General features: G+C 34.9%; 1 protein-coding gene across 1 annotated transcript; it reads right to left on the bottom strand.

The window, feature by feature from the left end:
* Nucleotides 1-6,256: 6,256 nt before the first annotated feature.
* Nucleotides 6,257-24,563, bottom strand: LOC148272806 (solute carrier family 53 member 1-like). Its single transcript, XM_088239550.1, has 10 exons — nt 24,286-24,563; nt 21,441-21,600; nt 19,874-20,076; nt 19,325-19,586; nt 17,397-17,764; nt 16,138-16,288; nt 12,967-13,134; nt 12,386-12,558; nt 10,598-10,731; nt 6,257-9,156 (listed from the first exon to the last, which is right to left on the bottom strand). Exons 1-10 carry the CDS (start codon nt 24,466-24,468, stop codon nt 8,967-8,969), a joined length of 1,992 nt encoding a protein of 663 aa, XP_088095676.1. The 5' UTR covers nt 24,469-24,563; the 3' UTR covers nt 6,257-8,966.
* Nucleotides 24,564-26,347: the final 1,784 nt, after the last annotated feature.

Genomic DNA, 26,347 nt, shown 5'->3' with positions numbered 1-26,347 from the left:
AACAAATATTTTTTTTATTCAGTATTTTGATTTGAAATTTATAAATAAAGCTATCGGGCTAACATTGAAGCTGTGACATTTTAAAAGTAAATGCCGGTTTGTGAAAATCTTCTTTAGCTACAAAATGTAGCGAGTCTCTCCGGCCGTGTGTTATCTATAAGGACCCTCCTTATCCGCAACTATGCACAAAGTGTTCAAGCCGCCGTGGCGTAGGTGTTAGTGTTACAGTGTTACTATAGTCTGATATGATATACACATGCACGTTACTAGACGTGTATGGTCGACCAATCGGATCTCCAATCTCCTGTTTATAGAGATATATATTAACATCCGACTTAATATTGAAACATGTAGTTAATTATACACACCTATATAGATAAATAATCGTGTTAATACATATTATGTACGTATTAGTGTTTGTAGGATATATATCCATGTTTGGTTCAGCCATGTACCGAAGTTTATTATATTCATTATAAATTATTTAAAGCCGTGATCGTGTCTTACCCAATCATGTTAATTCAGGGTAACTTTATCTTTTAGTGAATGAACTTAAAAACCTCTTTCACGGCAGTGCAATATATTAAGCAACGTGTTATAAATATTTTGTATACAAATTAATATTTGACTGTCGCAATTGTTTAGCAAATTGTTTTTCTGTATACCTCTGATTAGCATTTTCAATGTACTTTTATTATTTATGCAATCATTATTTTTGAGAATAGTATATGAAACGGCTGACTAGTAATGAATAATTACTAAGAATTCCTCATTTGATTGATTATAATATAGCTTTTGTGGGTTTGACGCACTTACAGGTAATGCCTCGGAACTGGCTGCTCGTTCCGACACGAGGTCGACTCGGGTCGTCTTGTGGATTACGCAATTATTACCACTTAAAGAATATTATTATGTATAAGAAACTATATAAGAATAGGCTAGCATTTTATTTAGCCAATTGTTTACCAGAGATAGTTTGAAATGAATACCGAAATATCAATTTCTACTACACAAATAATTGTATTTAGCAGATAGATATACATATTATGAAACTGAAATGTATTTATGTAGTAAATAAGTTAAAAACTATAGATTTACGACAATTTGGAATAAATGTCCAAATTAAATGTGTAATACAATTATTATGGATCGATTCCATTATATCATCGGGTTTCTGGTACTAGTTAGTAACTACAAATTTTCAAAAAATGAGTCTTCATAACTGTTATCAATTAATCTAATATTTCGTATTTTCAAAATACAAAAAAGAATATTAAATAAAATTCAACTTGATGTTCCATTTGAATTGTCGATTTGGGATGAGCTTTTAACTTTGGAAGTCTAATATCTCACAACTAGTAAAATGTTACCAACTTGTTCCAGAAATCCGACGAATAACGGAGGACATAATGTAAATAAGTTCAAAGTATAAATAAGCTGCAATTTTATGAATTTTTTCATTGTTTAAATTATTAAACTCGTATATGAATGTACGGAGTACTGTAAAAAAATCATTTCAGCTTCCGTCGATTAATAATAATTTCAGAAATTTAGACATTTCCCGGAAACCTAAAAATGACTTAATTAACAACAGTGTACAGAACAGCTTCGAAAACATTGACAGGCTTAAATATTTGTGGATCTGTTTTAAGCGGTGGGATGTACATAATTATATATCGATAGATGTATAATTATATAGTTTCTAGTGTGCCATGAGAATAGGTACGACATTGTTACTCGCGAGAAGTTAAAATGTCGGCAAAGTGATTGCCCCGCATTGTGATATAAGTTGATATTTAAGTTACTATATGTGGCCATAATAACTTCACAGTAATCTGTTTATCTTTACATTATTTTTCTACACAGGGAGACGATTAAACAGTTTGATCTCATTACTTGTAGGCTAACGCACTTTATATAATTATAAGGGACACATCTCTCGTCCGGCAGTTTACTTCTGTTATTATACACGGAGATACCATTATACGGGGGAACCGTCACTATTTTATATTAGATTGTAATTCATTTCACGTAATTTTGTGTAAAGATATACTCGTTTTTATCACACTTACCATTTACTGTACCGCTAGTTAGTGTAGCTTCTAATGTTTTAAACATAATATATATTATGTTATTACGAATTATTCATTAGCATTCTCTTACGTGTGTAATATATTTAACTTTTTTATTCAATGAAAAAATATATTAAAGTTAGACTGAATATTTACCGGAGGGTTTATATCTACACAGTAAGCTGTGCGAGGTGCATTTCTTGCTGCGGATTCAATTAAATCTCTACAAACATCTTTCCACCTTTGTCAAATTACTAATTTTCTGCGGCTCGGCTGAGTTGACTCATCTTCGTTTTCTAATTTTGGAGTCTGCTAGTAATCACCTGGCACCGAATGCGGACGAGGGTGGAGAACCATTCCTTCCAAACTGTAACTGTTCCAAGTGCTAACTGCAATGTGGAAGTTCGGTGTTTTAATATATCCGTTAATAGACTATCAAACTGAGCTAAAACATATATGTTTATATATTTTATTATCGTTTTATTATTACTCCGCTCGTGACGTCGCAGATTCTCAACCGTGAGTTCTGCTGACATTTAAAAGTAGAGTCCCATAGTGTAAAAATACACTAAACGTTAACACATAATGGCTACCGGAAACTAGAAATCTACCATAACACCATATCATTGGTTTGTTCTTAAGAACTTATAACGTAGTCCAAAGTAGTTAATTTTTATCAATTTTTTCATGCATTTTTGAGAAACTTGACTGCAAAAATAAATGCTCTGTGTGTAAGAAAACATTTTTTATATCCAATTTCCCGTAGCACTGACTGACCTGAAATTCTCTAATGTAAAAACGCCGCCCTCGTCTTGCGAGAGTGTAGAGAAAACATGTATATGGCACGATGGAGTAATATTGTGCTTATTGTATGTTTTTCTTTTGTTAAGTTTAATGATGGATATATTTATTGTTTACTAGAAATGTTAACCACAATTCAATAGACATGTACCCAACAGATATGTAAAGAATAATCATTTTAGAATACGTATACTTACGTAAGCAACATTTCTCCGTGTAATATTCACTATTCTCGATATGTAAATAACATTTAGCGAATGCGCACATTGAGCCACTGGTGGCTGCCACTATACATTTACATACATACGGCGCAAACCGAGCGTTCAAGTGGTCTCGTTCGAGCCACAAGCTGCGGGAGTCGCCCGCGCTCGCTACTAGTGGCTGGGTTTTGTCGCTCGCATCGTGCGCACACTCGGCCACAGTAGCCGGCTTCTCCCCGCCCGCGTCCCACCAACCCACACGCGTCAGTCTTGCTGCAAGCACGCACCGAACGCTCGACGTTTGAGGCCATCCAGGCTCATTCTAAAATAGTTAAAGAACTTGACATGACATGATGACATTTTAATTTTTCAAAAAGCACGGTATTGTCCACGTTCTATGTGAGAAGTGAGAATTGGATGAATTGTACGTCGATGGTTCTGAATTCGACTACGTTTTCTACGTCATATAATAATAACAATAAGGGAATTAAAAGTGTTTCCATTTCAGGACCGCGTTTGACTCCCGCCAGCTCTTGACGGAAATGAACGGAATTAAACCAAAAGTAGTGGCTAAGTGGCGGCGACTAGTGGCACTGAGCCACTAGTGGTTGCGTCTACTGGCCGCCACCAGTATCAATGTGCGCCATCCCTTAGGGTGTAATTTGTTTTTTCAATTTTAATATGTTTAGACATAATTAGTTATTAATGTCAATTACATATTGTTAAATTAAAAAAATACTGCCCAGTGAAGTGTTCACGTGACTGATAAGGTCTCCCCCTTTGTCAATGTTTCTGCTTAGTACTTGTCATATGTACGAGTATATCAAAATCACCTCATTTCAATGTATTTCTCTTTAAATTGTTTCAACAATTGAATAAAGTACAAATTTGTTTTTACATTTATATTTCAACAGAGTCACTCTTCCAATCTCAATTTTTCATAAAACTATTTCTTATTCATATTGAAGGCACTCAAACACACAAAAATAGCAGTACCGTATTTTAATGTTGCGACTCGTCATAACCAATAACTAGAACAAAGCTCCACACTGTTATTTTCCACACTTTTTCGACTGGCTGCTTTATTATTGTAATTATTAATTTTTTCATTATATTTTACATGATGGGGTTATCAATTCTCTTACTCTGAAATATAAAATAAAACAATATTTCATCGCTGCGCCGGCAATATCTGTTAAGTAACATTGTTAAGAACATTAATAAACAATGTACTATTTTTGATGATGGATTTATTTTTTAAATGATTTTGTTTATAACAAAAAAAAAATTATTTAAGCATGTTGTATTGAAATGAAATTGTGTAATCCTAATGTGAAATAAAAAATACTTTTGAGAAAGAAAAATCATTTAGCATTATATGCTGGCGCAACGACGATTTGTAAACCTTGGCTGATTTGTGTATGTGTGGTGTCGATGTGTGGGTGTGTAAATGTTTATGCGCGTAATACTTAAAATGTTGTTGATTGATTTGTGTTTTCCTAAATCGTACTCTTCTAACATGTCGAAGCCGTTACTCCTTAGTTCCTCCCTCAACAATTGTGAGGATTCCATGAAGTGAACTTTATAATCTATTATTGTGATGATGGTATGGCCCTCCTCTGTAATTAATTCCCAGAATCTCTGACCACATCTAAGGAATCGATCTGTTGATAACTTCAGAATAGATCCTGAGGAAAATCCTTTTACAGTCACAGATACATCAGCCATACATATATATAAGGATCCGGATTCTTTATCTATTATAATTTTACCCATTATCTTGTTCATTAATGTTTTTATCAGCAAAGTTACAATCGGATCATAATTAGTATTATTCTGAAAAAGCTCCATTAACCAAGCTAATAATAAGGTTTGAATGAATTTCTCTACCAATTTGAAGAGAATAGTTCCTTCTATTCGCAATTTGAAATTGATGGAGCAAGATACTGGTGATTTTGGACCAGTGTAGAGTAAACCAGAGCGAGGATTGTTTTGGACAGTAGTTTTACCGCCTTTTATGAGGGATAGTATGCCACTAATGTTTGACATCTTGATGTAGAGCGATTGATCTAAAAAGGACACTTTGCCCCTGTTAATGTTTCTCTTTGGTGTTTATTTTGTTGAACTCCATATTTAAACTTATAATATTAGAAATCAAACACTGATTTGAGTCTACTGAACACTTTGTTTTATTTTTACAAATATAAAAACAAAAATTTCGTGACAATTGTTTCGCCTTGTTAGGGTATTTTCAAACAAATGTGAAGAACTATAGCACGTACATGAATCATAATTGAGGGTAAAACCAATAGTTAAGAGCAAGGCTAAGTGTTTAATAGGTAATGGGGAATTTAGGTATTTATATTTTAATTTCGGAAAAATTCATAACAAAGTAAGTATTTATTGACACACATGCATGTATTGTGAGATAATTAATGAAGTTTTATATCTTTAAATTATTGTTGTGGAAAAAATATCTTATTTTGAAAAAAATACATACATTGAAAAAATATCTTATTTTGAAAAAATACTTACTTTGTTAAAATTGATTGATGTAAATGCTAAAGTTCATAAGTTTTTTTTTTTACTTAAGTACCTTGAATTATATAACTATATAAGGACATTCAGTCGGTCTAATCTTCACGTTCATTTCAAAATGCCCTAACAAGGCGAAACAATTGTCACGAAATTTTTGTTTTTACATTTGTAAAAATAAAATAAAGTGTTCAGTAGACTCAAATCAGTGCTTGATTTCTTGTAATATTATAAGCTTAAAATGTTGCTTTAGTAAATTTATGCATAGATAGATGTAGATGAAGGAATAGAGGGGAAAAGGAAGTTAAACATTTTATTGTTTTCGGTAATTTAAAATAATAGAAAATTTTAAGTCTGTTTTAAATTAAGATTTTTATATTACAGATTATTTTAATAATGCATAGAAAGTTTATTTATAAAAATCAACTTATTTGAAAAATATTAAACATTTTTATTTGACGACGCTAAAAAAATCTACTTAAATCATTTAATGTGTTTATTTATTGTTAACAAAAATAAATTACACTGCATATCTCTGAATTATAGAGAAATTACCTTTATATAAATATGTTTGTTATTTACTACTAATAAAGATAAAGTCAAATTGTGTCTTTCTGTTTAATAAATAAACGATGACAATTAGCATCAGTTGGCTAATGTGCATATACCATGTATAGGTTTATGGTACCGACGCAATAAAGAATTTCTAAACAAGTTTTACACATTTTTAAAGAAAGGATTGAGTTTTTTTTCTGAAAGATGTTCGGTTCAAGTTCAAAAAGAAAATTTATAAATGAAAATTTTCAAATCCACCTCATTGTGCAACAAATAATAAATATTTGTATTCGTTCGAAAGTTCCAAATGAACATAATAGTTAAGTTGTGCATAAAAGTACCGCATTATTAATTTTTAAAATAACATTATTTGACACCCATACTGCTGCACTTGAGATAAACGCATCAACTAGGGTTAGACGCTTTTTGAGAAAAACGCGTTTAAAGTTTTTATTTTTATTTTGCTTGTAACTCAGGAACTTTATGTAAACTGAAAAACCAATAAAATTAAGAAATCATGAAATGTCATTTTGAGAAAGTTGTAGATCTCGTTTTCCTGATACCACATAATGTAATAACTCAATTTTGACAAAAACCTTAGTTAATGCGTTTATCGTAAGCGCAGCAGCATAGATAAAGTAATTTCTCAAAAAAATTATCTACCTGCGCTAAATTTCAGCACAGTTGACAATTAAAGCCCGCTTATCGTCGACGGCAATCCATCACCGCATATCTAATATCACCGCCGAGTCGTATTCAAACATCGCTTATGAAAAAAGAAAAATATATACCTGATTGTAAAGTAAGATTTAAATGTTAACAAAAAAATATTGCCATTATTTTAGTGAACACACATTCAAATAAATGTTTTTTTCGCTCTCTTCTAAAGTGGTCAATTTGACTTACGCGATGGATTGCCGTCGACGTTGTTTGCATTTAAAAAAAATCGCAAATTAAAATTAAAATATGCTTACTAGTTTCGGAACAGGAATTCTCATTTTTTTTATTTTAATTTGAACGATTAAAAACATAAATAATATATACGCATTGTTAATTCGTTTAACCTGGAAATCACGAGGTGAGTGTTTCAAATATTAATTTTGTTTTAAGATTTGTTTAATTTTGCGAGTCTTCTGAAAAATCACCCGACGGATACAATTCAACTTAAATAAGTTGAGTATTTTGTACATAAATATATCGTATTATGCAGTATAATTACAAAACTGGAAGATCGTCGTCAGTCACCATTAACAGTGGAATGTTTCCATTATATAATTAGTATTACAAATCACAGCGAATTCCTACCTCCTTAAATATTATATTTTGACTGTGTAAAATGTATTTAAAAAATATAAAAATTGATAATAAATGAATTAAAATGTTTTATTTTGTACTTCCGAGACTTATTAACTAGTGACTAGATTTAATTTGATAGCAAAACATTCATTTGACTAGCCTATACATAATACATATTTTCAGATATGAATCAGAAATGAATAAAACATGAAATCAGATTAGATAATCTGATTTCAGATATTTTATAAAACTGATACTATTATCGGTAAGTGTAACATAAAATAATATATAAATAAAAACACATTATCATGTCATTTGTGCCTAATATGTAAGTCTCTAGACTTATTAAAAATAGTATAAAAATACAAAAAGTACTACTTAATACATAATCATTTGGCATTTAAATTTGGCTATCTTTCTAATTTCATGAAATATAGTGCTTCTACTATTTTTTGTGTATTGCAAGTCACATTGAGATTCAATAATGACAAAGGTGGAACCGGATCACATATTGTATATGGATTCCGAGAACCTCGCTCGGCATCGGGATCTCTAGTCCACCGATGACTCGACGAAGGATGCGCAAGAGTCAGCTGCCGACAGAGAATCCTGAAGGTAATTTGTGGATGCCACATAAGTAGATATGTATAGGATAATAAGAATAGAGAATAAACAAAGGAATGTAATTTGAAACAAGCTAAACTCGATGTTAAATCTATATTAATTACCACAATGCAAATTTTTGTAATGAGATTTTATAAACGAATGAATGCAGTTTTTGCTGATGCATAAACAATTTTTTTTAATTTTGGCCTAGTTTGACAGTATATTAACAAATATACAAAAATATATAAAAAACACTGATCTCCCTCATTAAAATGGTTTACGAAAATTTTTAATTAATTAATTTTTAAATTTTAAATTTTAAAAGTAGCCCAGTTTTTGTCAGCAAAAAAATGTTTCAAGTTCATACTTCGCTCATGCGAAACTGATTTGATTTTAATGTAGTAATAACTTATATTTACATATAATTAAAAATACTTGGTACACTTCTACTTATTTGTTTGACCAATTAGCACTTTCACCCTCTAATAAATTTGTTTTTTATTTTGTTATTTAAAATATCACTTAAACTTTAAACTTCATTGTCAAATAAAATAAAACAAAAAAATGTAAAAAGGGGCTAGATTTATTATGATTTATATAGTCCATGCGCACTGTAGCTGCAAGACGTGCTGGGATATTTATTTAATGTACAGCGCCCTTGAGGTGATTTTCACAAAAATGGCGATAGCGATAGTATAAATTATCCAAATATGTATAGATATATAATGGGCATCTTCAGACTGGTGCCCATTAGAGGGGTGAAAGCGCTAATTAGTCAAATAAATAAGTGGAAGTGTACCAAGTATTTATTAATTATTAACTTATATGTAAATATAAGTTATTACATCAAAAAACGATTTGATTATTTTTCCACTTCTGCCCTTATGCCGATTTCGCCATGTCAGCTCGGCGGGGGCGCCAAGTACCCCGGGCCCCCGTGCTGGGGATCTCCTTGCGAGTCCATGAGTCGCAGTATGGCTGCCTGGTCGCCCGAGTCTGCGGGAGCTATGGAGATGTCCCGAACTGCCCTGAACTTGCCGCAGTTGTTGAGATGCTCATTTTCCAAACGGAAGAAGTTCCAGATGAATCTCCTGCAACATATTTATAGTCATATATTTTATTCAGCACCCAAAAGAACATTGGACAAATTTTTTACCAAATCAAAAGGGAACAATCACTACAACATAAATTAACCATTATTATTATTATGGACCTTTATAATATAATAGGTGGTTCAAAAATTTATTTAGTATTTTTAAAGTTATTTCAAATGTATTTTTTTATTTATTCAAAAAACAGAATCAATCCGAATACTGTCGCATTATTATCGATGGTCTTTTTCCATCTGGTAGAGCCATGATCCCATCCTCATGGAACTTCCGTGATTTGTGGGCAAAAACCTGGGACAAGTGATTTTCACAGTCAGTAGTGATCCGAATCAATGGTTTTGCCAGGCTGGAGCAGCTCATAGTGGATGATACCCTTGTGGTCCCACCACACGCATAGCATCACCTTCTTATTCGTTAATCCTGGCTTTGCGACTGTTTCTGGAGCTTCTGACCGCTTCTTCCACGACCGTTTCCGCCGGAAATTGTCGTACATGATCCATTTCACATCTCAAGTGACCACTCGTTTCGATAGTTGCTTGTTTTTGAACTTTTTCAGCAACTCATTGCATGCGGAAATTCAGTCCTTTAAATTTGTCGCACTCAGTTCATGCGGTACCCACTTATCGAGCTTCTTGACCAATCCAGCGGAATGCAAATGGTTTAAAACAGTTACATGACCAATACTTAACTCCTGAGCAATCTCACGAGTGGTCGCATGTGGATTTTCATAGACTTTTCCCATTATTTCGTCGATTTTTTCCGTGATGGGCCGCCCAGAGCGAGGTGCATCTAAAGATGATGATTTCCCGAAAGAAACCTCTTGAACCATTGTTAGAGCATCGTCACCATAAACTGCACAATTTTTTTCAAGGGCCTGCGATGCATTTTTGCCTTTCAGGAAGTAAAACTTCAAAATACCACGAATTTCCTCACTCGACACATTCGTTTTCAAAATAGCTTTATTTTCATTAAAAATATTATTTTCCAACGCGGACCTATTTGTCAAAATCGGTACCGCGTTGCCAGAGAAAATTAAGTTCAACCCCATCTTACGACAAAATATGAAACTACTTTTTGAATAACATAATATAATACCTGAAGGGCGCATAACTATGGAAGAAACGTTTCCAAACTAACAGATTATTGACATTGTTATCTGCACGTATGTCACGGTGACGTCAGTAGCTTAAATTGCACTAACCCCCATTCTTCAGAATATCTGCAAGTATTACTATCATTACTCCGTTCATGGGTGGTTAAAGGTAATTCGAAGAAAATTAAATCCGATACCGTAGAAATGCCATTTCCTTTAACCAATTTGAAATATATAATAATGAGGAATCTAGTTTGTCTATCTAATCTGTAGTAACAGATTGCGGAACCCTCAGTATGGGTTGCAGCTATGCTATTCCAGCGGGCGTACCTGAACACTTCCAGAGCCCCGAGCAGAGTGACGACAGCATCAGCGCGGTGGTAACCCGTCTCCGTGAGGGACACTCCCACCGCCCAGCACAGCCGCAACAACAGGTCCTCCACCAGACCGAAGTAGTAGAACCACTGCAGCAGTCAAACATCACATTTAGTCCTTTGAGACTGTTTTTATCTCAAGTTTTCCGATAGATTCGGCAATAAAAACAATTGATTCAAAATGCAATTCAAAGTACTGAAATTTCCTGAGGTCTCGTAATGTAGTAAACAAAAGAATGAAGCTCTATTTGCAGCAAAAATAAACTTGAGATAATCTGCATATACATACTTTAAAGCGGCTATAGGAATCTTTCATTTTATTATTATTGATAAAATTGTGCCATGTTTGAACATCGCACAATCATTTTCTTTTCCACGCAGACAGTTTAATTTAATTTAAATTTTAATCTCTAAATTGTAAATAATGCTTACATTATTAACCATTGTAAATTCGGTGAAAAATAAATTGCATATATTTAATAATCATAACCTGCATAATAGGGAAATATCACTTTTTTTTACAATTTTAAATTAATAAGGGTCTATGATATACTACCGAGTAAAAAAAATTATTTTACTACTTATTAGTAGCATAAAAGATATTTAAAAATGTATGATTATGAATTCCCACAAAAACGATCCATTGCATTGGTTACGTCCCTAATACGTCACGATTCGTGTAAATTTTGAACTTTGTGACCATTTAAATTTTAATGGAACATCATCATGAATCTTGCTTGATGTCACAATTATCAAGCTCAAACATGTCGCATTTTTATAGGGACATATCTTTTAAAGTTATGTATGAAACCAATTCTCCGCAATATCCATATTGATTTTGAAAATACAATTAATTTTTCTAAATCCATTTATTGTATTTTAATCGCTATTTGTAGCATATGATATTTTCCTATTCTAAATAACTGTAGTTAAATCATATTTAATCAAGTTAATCCACCGGATCATATCCCGACACAATCCATATAGTTTATAATATATTTTTATTTAAAATTGCATATACACCTTTTATTTACAATAACTAAATAACTTACTATCAAAACATCAACATGTAACATTTCATCTAAATCTATACCGTGGATGGAAACCAAGTACAAGCACTGCGAGTACAAGTCACTGACTTCACAAAGATCTCCGAGTTGTGATAACTTGAGATCTCACTTGGGAATCACATATTGTCAAACCTACCTCTCTTCTATACCTAATAAGGAAAACATTCTGCCACGTTACCCACGACTTGTTCCTTAAAATATATAAAATGTATATTCGTCCACTCCTGGAGTATACCTACCAACTCTGGAGTCCCTATTTCAAGAGTTGCTGGAGAAAGTCCAGGGAAGGGCAAAATAAGTAGTAGTTTCTCTAAGTAATAAAACATGCGAGGACCACTTGGGAGCTTGGTTTGAGTACACTGGAAAATAGGAGGCGGCGCGGTGTGGTTACTCAATTGAAACATTGAAAAACTTAACAGACCAATATATAATGTAGCGAAGTTAAAATTTCAGAAGTCATTAAAAAAATTATTATATTGCGATAATTACTATTCTGTTTCTCATAAGACATTTTTATTTGGCATAAGTCAAATACCAACGAGAACAATGAAAAAGCAATCATTTTGTGCCTAAAAAATATCAAAACAGAGTCTTTAGACCGTTATGTTTATATAATTTTATGATAAAATGAAATATTCCGTAAATACTAAATAAAAATCAAACAAACGGCTAACCGTAGAGGTGTAAACAGTTTCCTGTCGCAGAAGGGGAGTGTCTCCGGGGGCGGCGGAGTCCAGCAGCCCCCAGTCACGACGCACGTCCCACACGTAGCCCCCGAGCCCCGCCAGAGTCCCGAAGGCCAGCCATACTCCCAGCCACGGGCACTCGCTGAGGCTGGCTTTGGAGCCTGCGCTAGTCGGGTTAGGTTAGTGAGTACGGTGGATTGACAAGTCAGCATGAATATGGTGATTTCATTTGTAGGAAATTTAATGTGTGCCATTTGTTGATATTTTCAACACTTTTTTGGATAAAATGAAAGCGCCTATCTCTTTCCCAAAACTGTGCATAAAGACTAGTGTCTTTCTTCAGTTTCGCATGTGCGAGAATATTCTCAGTCAATTTTTTAAAACTAGTTGAGCGAGAATGTAATATTTCTTTACAATTAAACCCCGAAAATAACAAAACATAAAAACTTTTCATTTTATTTCATAAGTTTTCACTGCAGTTTCATCAATTTGTAATCAATCAAGGTATGTTTATACAGCAAAGTTAAATGAAAAATGCGGAGAAACATCTCAAGCGGATAACTTCCTACCGGGACAGGAGGCCACGAGGGAGGCTAATGTCAGCAGCAGGAAGGAGCAGGCGTACTTGGCGGTGTTGGGCAGGTGGGGGGAGGGCTCGCCCGTGTCACGCAGTCGTCGTGCGCACTGGGCACAGCGCCACCACGCCGGCAGCGCCGCCACTATACCGCTGCCCCAGGCTGAAATATTCATTATATACATGTGAAGGATTATGTTGCTGAGGGTTGGTGGAGCTCCTACCCCGGTTGGGAATTAACAGAAGACATAGATCATGGACTATGAACCCCACACATGTATTATTCGAGGTATATTCAGAAAGTACACCGCAAGACAAAAAAAATTACGAGTTTACCTGCTACCGCGCCCCTTGACTTTACTGAACCCTTTTTCTAAGAAATCCTTTATCGATACCTCTTTCTTTTGTTTAATAAATTAAGGACACTATGTGTCACCTTTCTACAATATTTACATTTTAAAATGTCTCAACAGTCTTGTTTTACCCGCGTTTGAGTGAACATAACACAACAATCATGGAAAGTGCAAAGCAAATGTCGATTGCGATAAAATCCAAAATAATCACATTGTCGCAAGAAAACATATCTAATTGTGAAATATCTCGTCGAGTTGGGTATTCAGAAGGTGCAGTGAGGTTTTTATTAAAAAAAATCCAAGAAACTGGATCCATAGAACGGAAAAAAGGAAGCGGACGGGGGCGCGTGACATCTGCCCGAGATGATCGCTTAATAAAAAAAATTGTTATGCGCGATCGATTTTTAACGGCACCTGAAATACACGCAGAGGTGCAGTCTACCAGCACATCAACATTTTCAGTAAAAACAGTGTCCAGGCGGCTGTTGGAGCATGGTTTCCAAGCACGGAGTCCCGCAAAGAAACCATTACTCACGGACAAAATGAAGAAGGCTAGACTGGATTGGGCGAAAGAGCACCAGAATTGGACCTTGGAGGATTGGCAAAATGTTGTTTTCTCTGATGAATCAAAATTCAACCTTTTTGGTCCAGACGGCAGAAAGATAGTTCGACGAAAACGTGGGGAAAGATATCATCCGTCGTGCGTCACTCGAACCGTTAAACATTCACCCTACGTGATGATTTGGGGGTGCATGACAGCATACGGTTTAGGACCTCTAAATTTTGTACAGGGTACGATGAATGCCATTCAGTACAAAAAAGTGTTAAAAAAACATATTATTCCAACAATCGAGGACATTACGCAGTATACCGCGGACCCAATTTTTCAGGACGATTCTGCGCCGTGCCATAGAGCCCGCACTGTGAGTACAAATATATATATTTTTAAATGCATTTTGTGACCACATGATAAATAATTTATTGTTTTTTTATAGATCAATGAATTCAAGGAGAAAATTGGCTTAAAATCGTTGACGTGGCCCGGGAATAGCCCTGATTTGAACCCGATAGAAAATTTATGGGCGATTATGAAAAAAAAAGTCGGGAAAAAAAATCAAAAAACATTGAGGAATTAAAAAAAAACTTAATTCAAGTTTGGGAAGAAGAAATAACATCAGAAATTTTAGATTCGCTTTACGCTTCTCTAAATAATAGAATTTTACATGTTATAAAAAATAAAGGTGAATTCACTAAGTACTAAATATTTTTAAATGTTATAAATATGTTTAAATGTAAAATACTTTAATTTAAAATAAAGCGATAAGAACCTACTTCTTAAATATGAATTAAAAAATAACATGTCTTTTATTATTCCATCACAAACACTCGACCATAAATGAACCGTTATGGGTCTCTAAGGTTCGGGTAATCTGATACCTGATATATAATGGCAATTTCTAAGTACAATTCATGAGTAAGATTTTTTATTTTAACCTTGAAATAACGAGTAGTCATCACATATGTCAAACAATATAAAAAAAACTAATTAAATATCAAGAATAATTCATTATATGTCAATTTTAGTTTTTTTTGAGAACTCGTAAATTTATTTGTCTTGCGGTGTAAGTTCCGTTCGACAGATTCAATAAAACATTGACATTTCAAATAAGCACCACGGAGCGTACACAACAATCAGCTAACTCATAATGGCGTCAACTTATTCTCAATACGCTGGGGTCGGTAAGCACCGCGTACGCTTGGAACTGCGATGACAAGAAATACAAGTGAAACATACTTTTAGATTTAGATTAGATTTATTTATTTATGACAAAATGCATAGTTTTAACTTTACACATTACATTTAATATTTTATTTGTACGAAATATTCCCAATCAGCAAAAGTGCTGGTATGAGGGGATATAATATATTTTGACACAATAGTTTTAATAATAAGCCGATAAAATAACACCACATATCACTCTTCACGAGGTGTAAGAACTGTTTTATTTAAATGTTTTTTAAGTACATATTTGTTTTCTATATTTTTTAGGTCATTAGAAAGTGAATTCTAGAACTTTATTGCTGCAAGTAAATACAAAACTGTTTCTTTTTCTGTTAGTCCTAGGTTGTTCGCTAGTTAAATTATTTGACGCCCTTGTATTTCTTTGATGTATATTGTAGTTAAAATTAAATTTAATATTTGTCTTTATTTTATTCTTTTACATTTTAAATATTAGCTTTATCTTTTCTGCGTAAATTAATTCTGTAGTTCTAGTATATTTATTAAAATTAAACGTTACTTTAAGCGCTTTATTCATTGTTCTTTTAACGGATTCTTGCATTTGTTTACTACATCACGACCATATTATTAATCCATATACTAAGTGTGGAAGTATGAAAGCATTGTACATCATTTCTGGATACTGATAGGGTCGGGTGGAAGGGGGAAGGCAATGTGTGGTGGAGGGGGTGGGGTTTTCCTAATTATGGGGAATATTGATAGCAGAGGTGATGCATTTTGAAATATAATATTATTAATTAAAGTTTTCTCTGAATTAATTTTTTTTTGTATTTTAATATTTTGTAAATTTTTCATTATGATCCTTTTATTTATGACCGTATGCAAAAGTTTAATTTTGTAGTAAAGTAAATTTACAAAGTGTTTTATTTGAAATAAATTCAAAATGTTTTTCCACAAAGTAAATGCTGAAACAATAAATAATATAACATTTCTGGATATATAAAATGGAACCAAAAACATTTGAGTATCATAAAATGTTAAAAACTAACATCGTTTCATGAGACTAACTTACACGGAGTACTGGAACAGTAGTCTGCGGAGAAGAAAGCAAAACAGAAGGCAAACTGTGCGTCGAGGAATACGGGGATGAGAGAAGTGAGCTGCTCCGCCACCCAGAAGTCGGCAAAGCCCACATAGAAGAATGGCGCCATGACTATTCTACCCTGAAACAATAGTCGGCTTGTCATTTTGTGTGCAATTATTATTGTTTAATTAAATAAACAAACCTAACATGGTGGATATATAAAAACAAAATAAGAACAAAACTGACGAGAAGGTTCAGTGGTTTTTATTTGTTAATAGACTGCAATCTAAGTTTAAAAAATCTATTTTATTTTTACATATTGTATTGTCATTGCTATGACTTTTAAGTAATTTTTAAAATCTCCCCTGAAACGTCGAAACTAAACCGCCCGCGCCGTCGCGAGTTCTGTTGGGCGAATGAACAAAATGCATATCTGAATGGCGAAACATAACTGACAAGAAGTGAAGAAAACATGGGTTCAACTGACTTTTATTGTACGGGCTGCTGACTTGCGGGCAATCTACGACATCGTTTGACATGATCTAATTATAATATGAACCATAAACATTGAAGAACTTGGCTATCCCAGAAAATGGAAACCTGTTGCCGGTTGCTATAATTTATTGGCTATTGCAAACACGTGGTTACTTATGCAACCTGTTTATACCTGTAGGAATTATTGCACTTGGATGCATGGGAGCTCCTACCCAGTTGGAGATGACAGAAGAAAATAATATGCTTTGATGTGTGTTTATTATATGTCGTATAAACAGAGTGACAGAGAGAGATACCGTGTATGTTGAATCACTGAGCACTGAACTGGACTACATGTTGGAACTGTCTGAGGCTGTCCAAACTACATGTCGTAACTGAGGATGTTACCGCTTATATATATTATCCAGTGTTCACTTTACTTCCTAGTGGGGACTTGATTTTATGTACTACTTTCTTGACTGTCAGGAGTTTAATATCCGTACGCATGAGCGATTTATCATCAGTAGTTAGGGTGTTTTGATAATCAAATTTTTGCAAACAGGAAATGTGTGATTTCATTTCTACACTGTCCTTGATACGATAGTAGGTCACATGACGGTGGGCATTTATTTCCGGGTGATCCCTACAAACCGTTGCAAAGCGGTTAATTTTATTTATTTTTTGAAACTGCACAGTACAATTAAATGCTCTAATTTTTACCACGATTTCTCGTAGTACTGAACTTCCTCACTGATGAGTGAGGATAAACATACCAAAACTTTTAGGAGCCAAAAACGGCTTTGGTGGTGCAACACGCGCAGCGGGTTGAGGAGGAAGGCCGCGCTGACGAGGTAGAAGGCGAGAGGGGCGGCGCCGGGTGGGGCGTGCAGCGCGGCGCGGTGCAGGTGCGCCAGCGCGCACGCCGCGGCGAGCGCGCCCGCCGCCGCCGCCAGCGCGCCCGCGTGCTGCTCCGACAGGTGCTGGCGCGGGTCCAGGGAGAAGATGAGCACGTGGTTCACGCCGGCCGCGCGCCAGCCGCGCACGTTGGCCGCCCACAGCGCCAGGCTCAGCGTCAGCAGCGCCGGCCCCCGGAACAGCCGCAGGAACGTCCCCCAGTCTTCCCTGTCCCTGTGGTACACGCCTGCGATCCCACAGATAGTGTTATTTATTTACATACACGTCGTTTATTACACATTATTAGAGACACAAGTCCCAACTCCATGGGACTAAAATTCCTGCGCTGAGATGGGACGAGCAATTAGTTGACACAGACACACGAGCATATCACCACAAATATAGGATCAGAAACACAAAAAATAATTTCAAAAAACATATATATGGGACATCAATATGGTAAACAGTAAACTCAAACATTCGGAAAATCAACAAGGAGTTTCCCACTCAAATCCCTCCGACTAAGGAAAATCCAGTCCTTAACTCCTCTCTTGAAAAAAGCTTTTGTCCTTAAAAACTTAATAAGCTCTGCCAAAATATTGAACACTCTCGGTGCGACAAATGAGAGATGTCTCTGAGCAAAAGTAGTACAGGTTTTGGATATGACATAATTCGTGCTCTGGGTAAACTTCATATGGACGTTTTGCTGAGACCTCTCCTTATTGTTCGACCAGAAGTGTGTAAGTGCTTTTTTTAGATACAGTTCTCTCATATCTAACACCTTCATGTATTGGAATAACTGTTCTGACGGGTACGTTGGAGGGCGCCGGAATATTATTGTCGATAATAATTTCTGCGAGATTATGAGAGGCTTTAAAATGGATGCGGCACAACCCCCCCCAGCCAGCTAATCCATAGGTTTCAGTGGATTGAAACGGAGCAAAGTACACACTTCTGAGAATGCCAATATTCAGAATGTCTGTAAGAGAGCAGAATAGATGGCACAGCTTTCTCAACCTAGAGTTTTGCGACTGGACCTGAGCCTCCCATCGCAAATTCCTATCAATGATAACACCAAGTTATGACTTGAGTTTGCACAAAATCAAGAGGATATGACAGGGTTCGGTAAAAGTTTGTCAGATTTTTTTCTACGCTTTCTGGGGGTCTAATTCTGTAAGTAATTTGTTTTGTACGATACGAAACGAAAATGTGACAGGATTGGGGCTCAATTAAGATATACGAGATATATGATCCATTTGACAAGTTAAAGAAAAAAAGTAAATATTCAAAAAAACTCTTTAGACCTCAAACTATTTTTCTACACAACTCCCACCATTTTGAAGACCCTTGTCATAGTGCGTCACAAGCAAAAATTTGTATTCCCTTTGCATGAAAGGGTGCCACCCTCTTCGTAAAAAGGGGACGCCCACTTCGTTTCTTGTCATGCACATTATCATGGCCTTCATTGAGCTGTCTCACCCGTTTCTTTGCCATTGAATTGATTATCACATTTCCTCCGTTCACCTCACAGATCTGTTAATAAATATGGACTGGTTTAATGTTTTTCTCATTAAGGAAACTAATTAAAGACCTTATCTCACAAGTAGTGGGATTCCCAATTTTATTCGGCATTTCAAACAAGCACCGCGAAGCGTAACCGACAGTCAGCTCATAATAGTGGCGAGAAATACGAACAGAACTTACTTTCTGGATATACTTTGTATCTGGACTGCAAAGTGGTATAAAGAAATCATGTAAGAACAAGTGGGCACCGGGCATGGTGCAAGTTGACTACAGATCGGCTCACCGGAGAGGACAGTGGCCCCGAGCAGGGTGAGGAAGCAGCCGCTGAAGAGGCCCAGGCGGAAGGTGGTCCAGGGCCCGCGGTGATGGCCCAGCGGGGGCACTCGCAGGCGGCGTACGGCACGCGCGCGCTCCCCCCCCTCCAGCTCTGCCGCCACGCAGCTCTCCACGTCGGCGATGAGGCGGTCGATGTCCTTGTTAGTGTAGAAGTGTGACCCCTCCACGTGATCCGAGCGCCACTGGCCGCCGACTTCGCTGTTCAGCAACTGGATTTCAATTTTTTTATGTTTGAAGCACTTGCTTTGTGGAACATTTATTTAATATATTAAAATAAAATAAAATCACTTTGTTTTTATGTACCACTTCTATTTTTATAATTTGACAACCAACTAGTTTCGGCAATACTGTGCCTTCTTCAGGGTTAATTACAAACTAGCATAACATATATACATTTTTCAAAGTGAAGGTAAAGTGGGCGTGGCTACGGGAGTAGAGAAGAGAGGGGCTTTGTGTGTGGATTTAGAAGTAATGACAAAAAATAAGGTTCGCAAACCTTGTCGTGCTTCTTCAGTATCTTGCGGAAGCCGGTGAAGTTGAGGTTCTGGTAGTTCTGCAGCAGCACGAGACTGAGGTAGAACTCGGAGAAGGCCAGACGCACGCGGCGCGCCCCCCTGCCCGCGCGCCCCCCCTGCCCTCCGCGCTCCGCCATCTCCGACTGCAGGCCGGCGTACTTGCGATTCGCTTCTGCCAACTTCTCTGGGAGACGCAATTTGAAATAAAGATAGAATAAATCGACACAAAACTTCTATTCCGCAACTTTCAATAGATTAGACATTGTATCGAGGGTCAGATATTAGAAACATCACTTCGCTTCATTCTGACAGAAGCAATATTACTGATAATTGAACTATTAAATTCTATAGGGGAGTCCGGTAAAATATCTAAACTATACCTATCTAAGATGATTGTGATCTCAAATTATATTTTTTTAAATCCCATGAGAAATTTTTACATCAAACATTTACTCACATAAAAACACACGATAATGCCTTTTTTGTCATGCTCCGTGCGCCTGTTATAGACATTTAATTTAAAAAACCCTTTCATAATACCAGATAAAATAAGTTAAACTAGTAGGCAGCAGATATTGCTGGCCCAATGACGATATATAATGCATATATTATATTCTCAGTCATTCAAATTATCTCAATAATATTTGAGAGAAAATGTTTTTTTATTATTTGCACGCATAGAATTAAGAATAGTCCAGAAACCGCATACGAGCATCAAACAGAAGGCAACTAAACTAATCATAAAAGAGTAGTTTTACATTTTGACCCATTAGTTTCTTTGTAGACGTCGCTCAGTACGCAACTCCTGATTTGAATTCAACTATGCCATTTTGTGTCCTTTTAAAGTGTAGAAATACTGCTAGTATCTTAAAGAAACAGGGTGGGATCACATTTCATGTGTAATTAGCAAATAAATGTGTAAGTAGCAAATACATTACTTAAAAATTTAATTATTTTTCCATCTGTTAGATTGTCGAAGAAAACAAAATAGGCATTTCGTTAGTGTTGCCAGGGTAGTAAATTTTTTTACCCTACTTTTCTCATCTAATAAGAGAACTAACGAAAATTGGACCTCTCGGATTAAACAATGCCGTGGTAGATATTTGACCGACATTATCTTTAAAACATAATGGCATCAAATATTATTTAACATGACATAAAAATATCCGCTTTATGTAAAATAAAATTTGTTTCATTTTTTAAGTTCAAGATTCATTAATTCAATTACTCTTATTAAATAACCCTTTACTTATCTACTCTGTTGTGTCAATCAGTATTTTCGCGTGCACAATAACACTTTAGAGAAATTAACATATTGCTTTTTTTTTACCTTACATTTATGTTGTGATTATATTTTTTCCCACCGTGCAACATTACGCGGCGACATCACGAATGCGCGCGGCGAAAGTGGGGCATAGTGGGGGATTTTCGGACACAGTCTGATGTATTCAAATATGATTCTACGCTCCTTTTGGACTATTCTTAATTCTATGTTTGCACACTTATATTACAAAAACTTAATTACATTCAAAGTATTCAAAGATTTACCCGAATAAAAGGTGTTGATTTTGGTGAGCTGCCCTTCGCAGTAGTGGAAGAAAACTTCCTCGAAGTTGGTCATGAAGCGCCGGCGCAGAGCCGCCTCCGAACTCTCCTCGGCCTCAGGCGGAGCCTCCTCCACGCAGCCATACAGCATGCCCTTCATCTCCTGATCATTTCCATTACTAATTTATATTATTACTCGATAGTTTTAATAAAAATTCAATAAAATAACATCGCATATCACTCGTCACATGGGCTGTAAGAACTGTTTTATTTAGGTGTTTTTTTAGTACGTATATGTTTTGTATATTTATTAGGTCATTAGAAAATGAACTGTAGAAATTTCGCGATTCCTTCAAAGCATATTATGATGACTTGTCTATTTGTAGCATTCACGGAGGAGAATAATAAATACATGTATTTTTAGTGGTAGTTTTTAGTTTAGTAATATTATATATGCGGGGTATGAAAGAACTGAAAGATTTAAGAATGGGAGCAAAAATGAGTGGTATAACTGTTAATTGCCTTCTGTGTGCTGATGATGCCGTGCTTCTTGCTAGCAGCAAAGAAGACCCGCAATTCTTGGTAACAAAAGTCTACGATGTATGTATAGATCGAAAGGGATGAAAACATAACTAAATGTGAGATCAGGGTGAACGGAGATATTCTGAATTAGGTAAAAGAATTTGCGTATCTGGGAAGTATCTTACTAGGGATGTAAAGACCGAGAAAGATATTGAAAGGATAGTGGGTGCCGGGAACAGGGTGAACGGTGCACTGAAACCTACTTTGGCAAACAAATGTTTATCACAGGAGGCTAAACTAGCAGTTCACAATAGAGTTCTAGTGCCAACTCTAATATATGGGAACGAAGTATGGAATTGGAAAAATGATGATGAAAGTAGGTTAAATGCTGTCGAAATGCAATCCCTCAGGCGAATGTGGAGTAAAACGATGTATTATCATACACCTATCGGTGCACAAATGTCATGATCCGTGAACTGTGTAAGGCTGAGACATGCATTATCGACAGAATCAAGAAAGGGGTGCTGCGTTGGTTTAGACATGTAGAGCGAATGGACAGCGAAATAACGGCTAAAAGGATCTACGAGGCGAATGTTGGTGGATGCAGAAAACGAGAAAGACATGGCACGATTAAGTCCATCAAACACTTGAAGATGGGCATGTCAAGAGTAGGAATAATCGTCGTGTGTGCATGAGAAGATGTATGAATGTAGAGGAAGCGAGGTCTGTATGCAAAGATAGAGTGATATGGCGTTCTATCCTCTCTTGTTTGTTTGATATTAAATATAATATGGTGATTATCGATTATTTTTTTTACATTAATTCACTCCTAAAAATAAAATTTACACCTTAAAATAAAATTACTCAAAAAAGTAAGAACCTAAATAAAAGCGTATATTTGCAAGTTGTAGCAACTTTAGAGATAGTAACAAACAGTTCCAATGCCTGTGAATGTGGAGGCATTGGAGATCTAAATCACATTTTTCTATTTCCTTTAATGACTGGGAGGCAAAAAATATTTGATATTTTGCTTAAGTTTTTTACAAACTTTCTAATTCATGTATCTCAAATTCTTTCTGGTGCAAATTGCTTATTGATCAATTCTGTTTATATTTTTTTGTGTTCAAACTGTTATTTTTAATGATTTGTAATATTTGTTCAATTGAAATAATAAGTTTAAATTATTTCTTTATTTTTGACAATATATTTGTTGTAATTTTTTTAGTGATTAAGTTTTATCTAGCTATACTAGTGTGTATTTTACTACACTAGTGTGCGAATTTTACTGTAAGTATCTCTTTTCTGTTAAATAGGCACCATCAGATTTTTGGTGGGTTTGTTCTAATAGTGCCATTTCAATTTCATACAAAATGTTGGATTTTTTTTAGTTTGGGTACATGTTTATTATTACAAAAATCATTTTATGTTATTCCTGTACATATATTTTTGTTGTCTATAGTATGTGTCTATATTGTTATTCCTTTCTGTCTGTGTTGTTTTTATGTTTATTATAATATTTTTGATTCATGTAACTTGTTGTAGGCTATTATTATCATGTTTTGGTAGAAGACCCTAATAAAGGAAAAAAATATAAGTAGGTACCTACCGTCAACTGATACCATTATTTTGGTACATTACAATATAGGTACCCACATTGAATATGCATAGTAAATAAGCTAGAGATTTCTTGCATTATAGTTTAGTTTAACCACCATAGATACAGTTATATAGTTAGTTTAAAATTCTTTCTCATTTTCACACTAAATGGTGTATTGAATCATAGTTTTTTTTGGTATTATTGTAGATATTGCTAATTATATAATTAGCATATTAGCAATTATGCTAATTATGTTATTAATTAAACACTAAAATATATTTTTAAAATAAATCAATAATATTAAAGCATTAACTTTGTGGTCAAACATTTTACTAAATGTTATTAAATATTTGTATATACAATATTATATAAACCTCGAAACGGTACGTCTCGAAACCGGTAGACATAGAAATATTTAATAGCATTTAGTAAATCAATAATAAACAATATTATCCATAAATTTATGTGCATTAAAATTAAATAGAAGTTAGTAATTATTAAGTAGGCATACTAAATAAATTATATTTAGAAGAATCTTTTTATTTCATTATAATATTAGGTAAATAGAAAAAATCAACACTGTTGACTACAAAAACGTAATTTGTGAAAAGAGCGGTATAAATATCTAATGTGTGAATATGAAGTTAATGGGTACCAAATAATCTGTAAATGTACTACTCTCAATTGGAAATAAATATAAATCCAGATTTAAAAAACTAAATATTTCACCTCGTAATTGATATATTGCTTTCTCCACTCCGGGGTAATATGCGCTGAGAGATGTTCCGCAAATTTCATTTTTGACAAACCGTAAAATGTCAACAAAAACAATGCTCCGAAAACTCGACGTTTTCGCAATTTATTAATATAGTATCGAAAGAACCAGCGCACACTGTCCGTCGCCGTTCTCATTCGCCAGAACTCTAGTCTAAAATTAAATAATTACCCACAAAAACATAAATCTGTCCCGAATGCGATTGATCTGCCCATCTTTCCGTCAAAGCACGCCCACGAAGTTAGAAAATTACAAAAGCGAGAAGAAAAGCGCCCGACGCCAACGGAAGGAGGAAATCGGAAGATGACAGATGTGTTGCCAGTTTTGAGGTTGGCGGCCTTGTAAATCCACCCCACGAAATTCGAAAGGGCGAAATCTGTCAAAATGTGAAAAGCACTCTCGCTATAAATACGAGTATCTACTGCATTTATGTGTGTTAATTGTGTCGGACACCTGGGTACGTATTATTCTGATGGGAAGTTGAAATTTATCTTAAATTTTATCTACAAAGTAAAATTAAGTTTTCTGTATGAAAAATATATGTTTACAATTTTTTTTTTACGAAAATACTTTGAATTTTCATACAAATATACACAGTTTCGTACATAAATATCGATAATAGTTTATACCGTCTCAGTATATACTGATGAAGATAGCCGTTCATAATCGCGGCCCAGGGCCTCGATTATAATGGAAAGTTAACGAGGGTTATCTTCGACTGTCTATAAAGAAAAACCAAAATTTTTGTACGAAAATGAGTATATTTGTATGGAAGTATTTTCGTCGGTAACCTATAATTGAGTTTAGAAGAAAACAATACATGCATATTCTGCTTTTCATACAGAAAACTTAATTTTACTTTGTAGATAAAATTGAAGATAAATGTTAACTTCCCATTGTAATCGGGGCCCAGGAGATGTTGTTGGGGAATTTGAATCCAATTAGAATCTCGTTGTAATTTAAATTCATACTTTTTCGGAAAATTATTTCAGTAATTTTAATATTTTATAGTTAAACTTTATATTGATTCGAGAAAGTTCGACGCACTCCGATTTTAATTTTGTTTATGTTGTCAATTAAGAATCATCCTGGGTTGTACAGATTATTTATTTCAGATTTTCAGAAGCAACTTTCAGTTTTCACCCTTTAAATTGGAATTTTCCCGCCGTTTCGGCTCCCGGCCTATTTACGTGATTTGTATTGAAAAATATATGTAGAATCAGGTAAAGAACTCGAATCCACGATCGTCGGTGATTTCCGCGACGAAATCGGGCCCCAGAGACGTCCGCCGTCGCCTTGCAAGGTTTCAGCTGACTGCCAGTGCCAGTGAATGAAAACAAAATAAAAATTTTATTTTATTAGTATTTTATTTTCATTAAAAAAAAAACAATAAAATTAATTTCACACGTATGTATCAAACAAATCAATGATATTTATATGTTTTTCTCAAATTCTTTCGCCTGTTGATTTTTGTGATTTTTATGAAAAAATATGGATGTTCAAACATAGGCGGAATGTGTAAAGTGATCACATAAATCAGCCGATGACAGGTCATAAACCCTGCGAATGCGTAGACTTTCATCCAAATATATATATATTTTTAATGTATATATATTTTTTCTTTTTCGCATCAGGCCAGGAGGCCCAATTACCGTGGTGAATTACAGCACAAAACACAAAACACCCAGGCTTGAGAAAAACCACATAATTTTTTCCAAAAAACCTCATAAGAATCGAATCTGGAACCTTCTATGCGTGAGTCGAGTGTCTTAGCCATCACACCATGGAGGCAGCCTAATATAATCTCAAAAAGTCTCCACCTCTATTGTATTAACCTATGGGGTGAAATTGAGTGCTTGTTTTCTAACATTTGGGCATACTCAAAATATTGTTGAAATTATCATCCATGCCATCAACACGGTTGCGGGCGGAGATTGGTAAAACACGATGCATTATTTTTATACTTCTGTTAGTTATTACAAATTTAATATTTATTTACTCACACACCTACCAAAA

Source organism: Micrasema longulum, unplaced genomic scaffold (genome assembly GCF_059751315.1).
Source record: "Micrasema longulum isolate JH-2025_06_02 unplaced genomic scaffold, ASM5975131v1 h1tg002185l, whole genome shotgun sequence".
Classification (NCBI taxonomy): Eukaryota; Metazoa; Arthropoda; class Insecta; order Trichoptera; family Brachycentridae; genus Micrasema; species Micrasema longulum.
The sequence above is the reverse complement of the archived record's forward strand: the minus strand, read 5'-3'. Positions and strand labels throughout refer to the sequence as shown.

Coding starts and splice junctions, on each gene's coding strand:
- LOC148272806 (XM_088239550.1), bottom strand. CDS start 24,468: ATGAGAACGGCGACGGACAGTGTGCGCTGGTTCTTTCGATACTATATT. Junction 21,601..24,285: donor AGCAATATATCAATTACGAG/GTGAAATATTTA, acceptor GGAAATGATCAG/GAGATGAAGGGCATGCTGTA. Junction 19,587..19,873: donor TACTGAAGAAGCACGACAAG/GTTTGCGAACCT, acceptor ATTGAAATCCAG/TTGCTGAACAGCGAAGTCGG.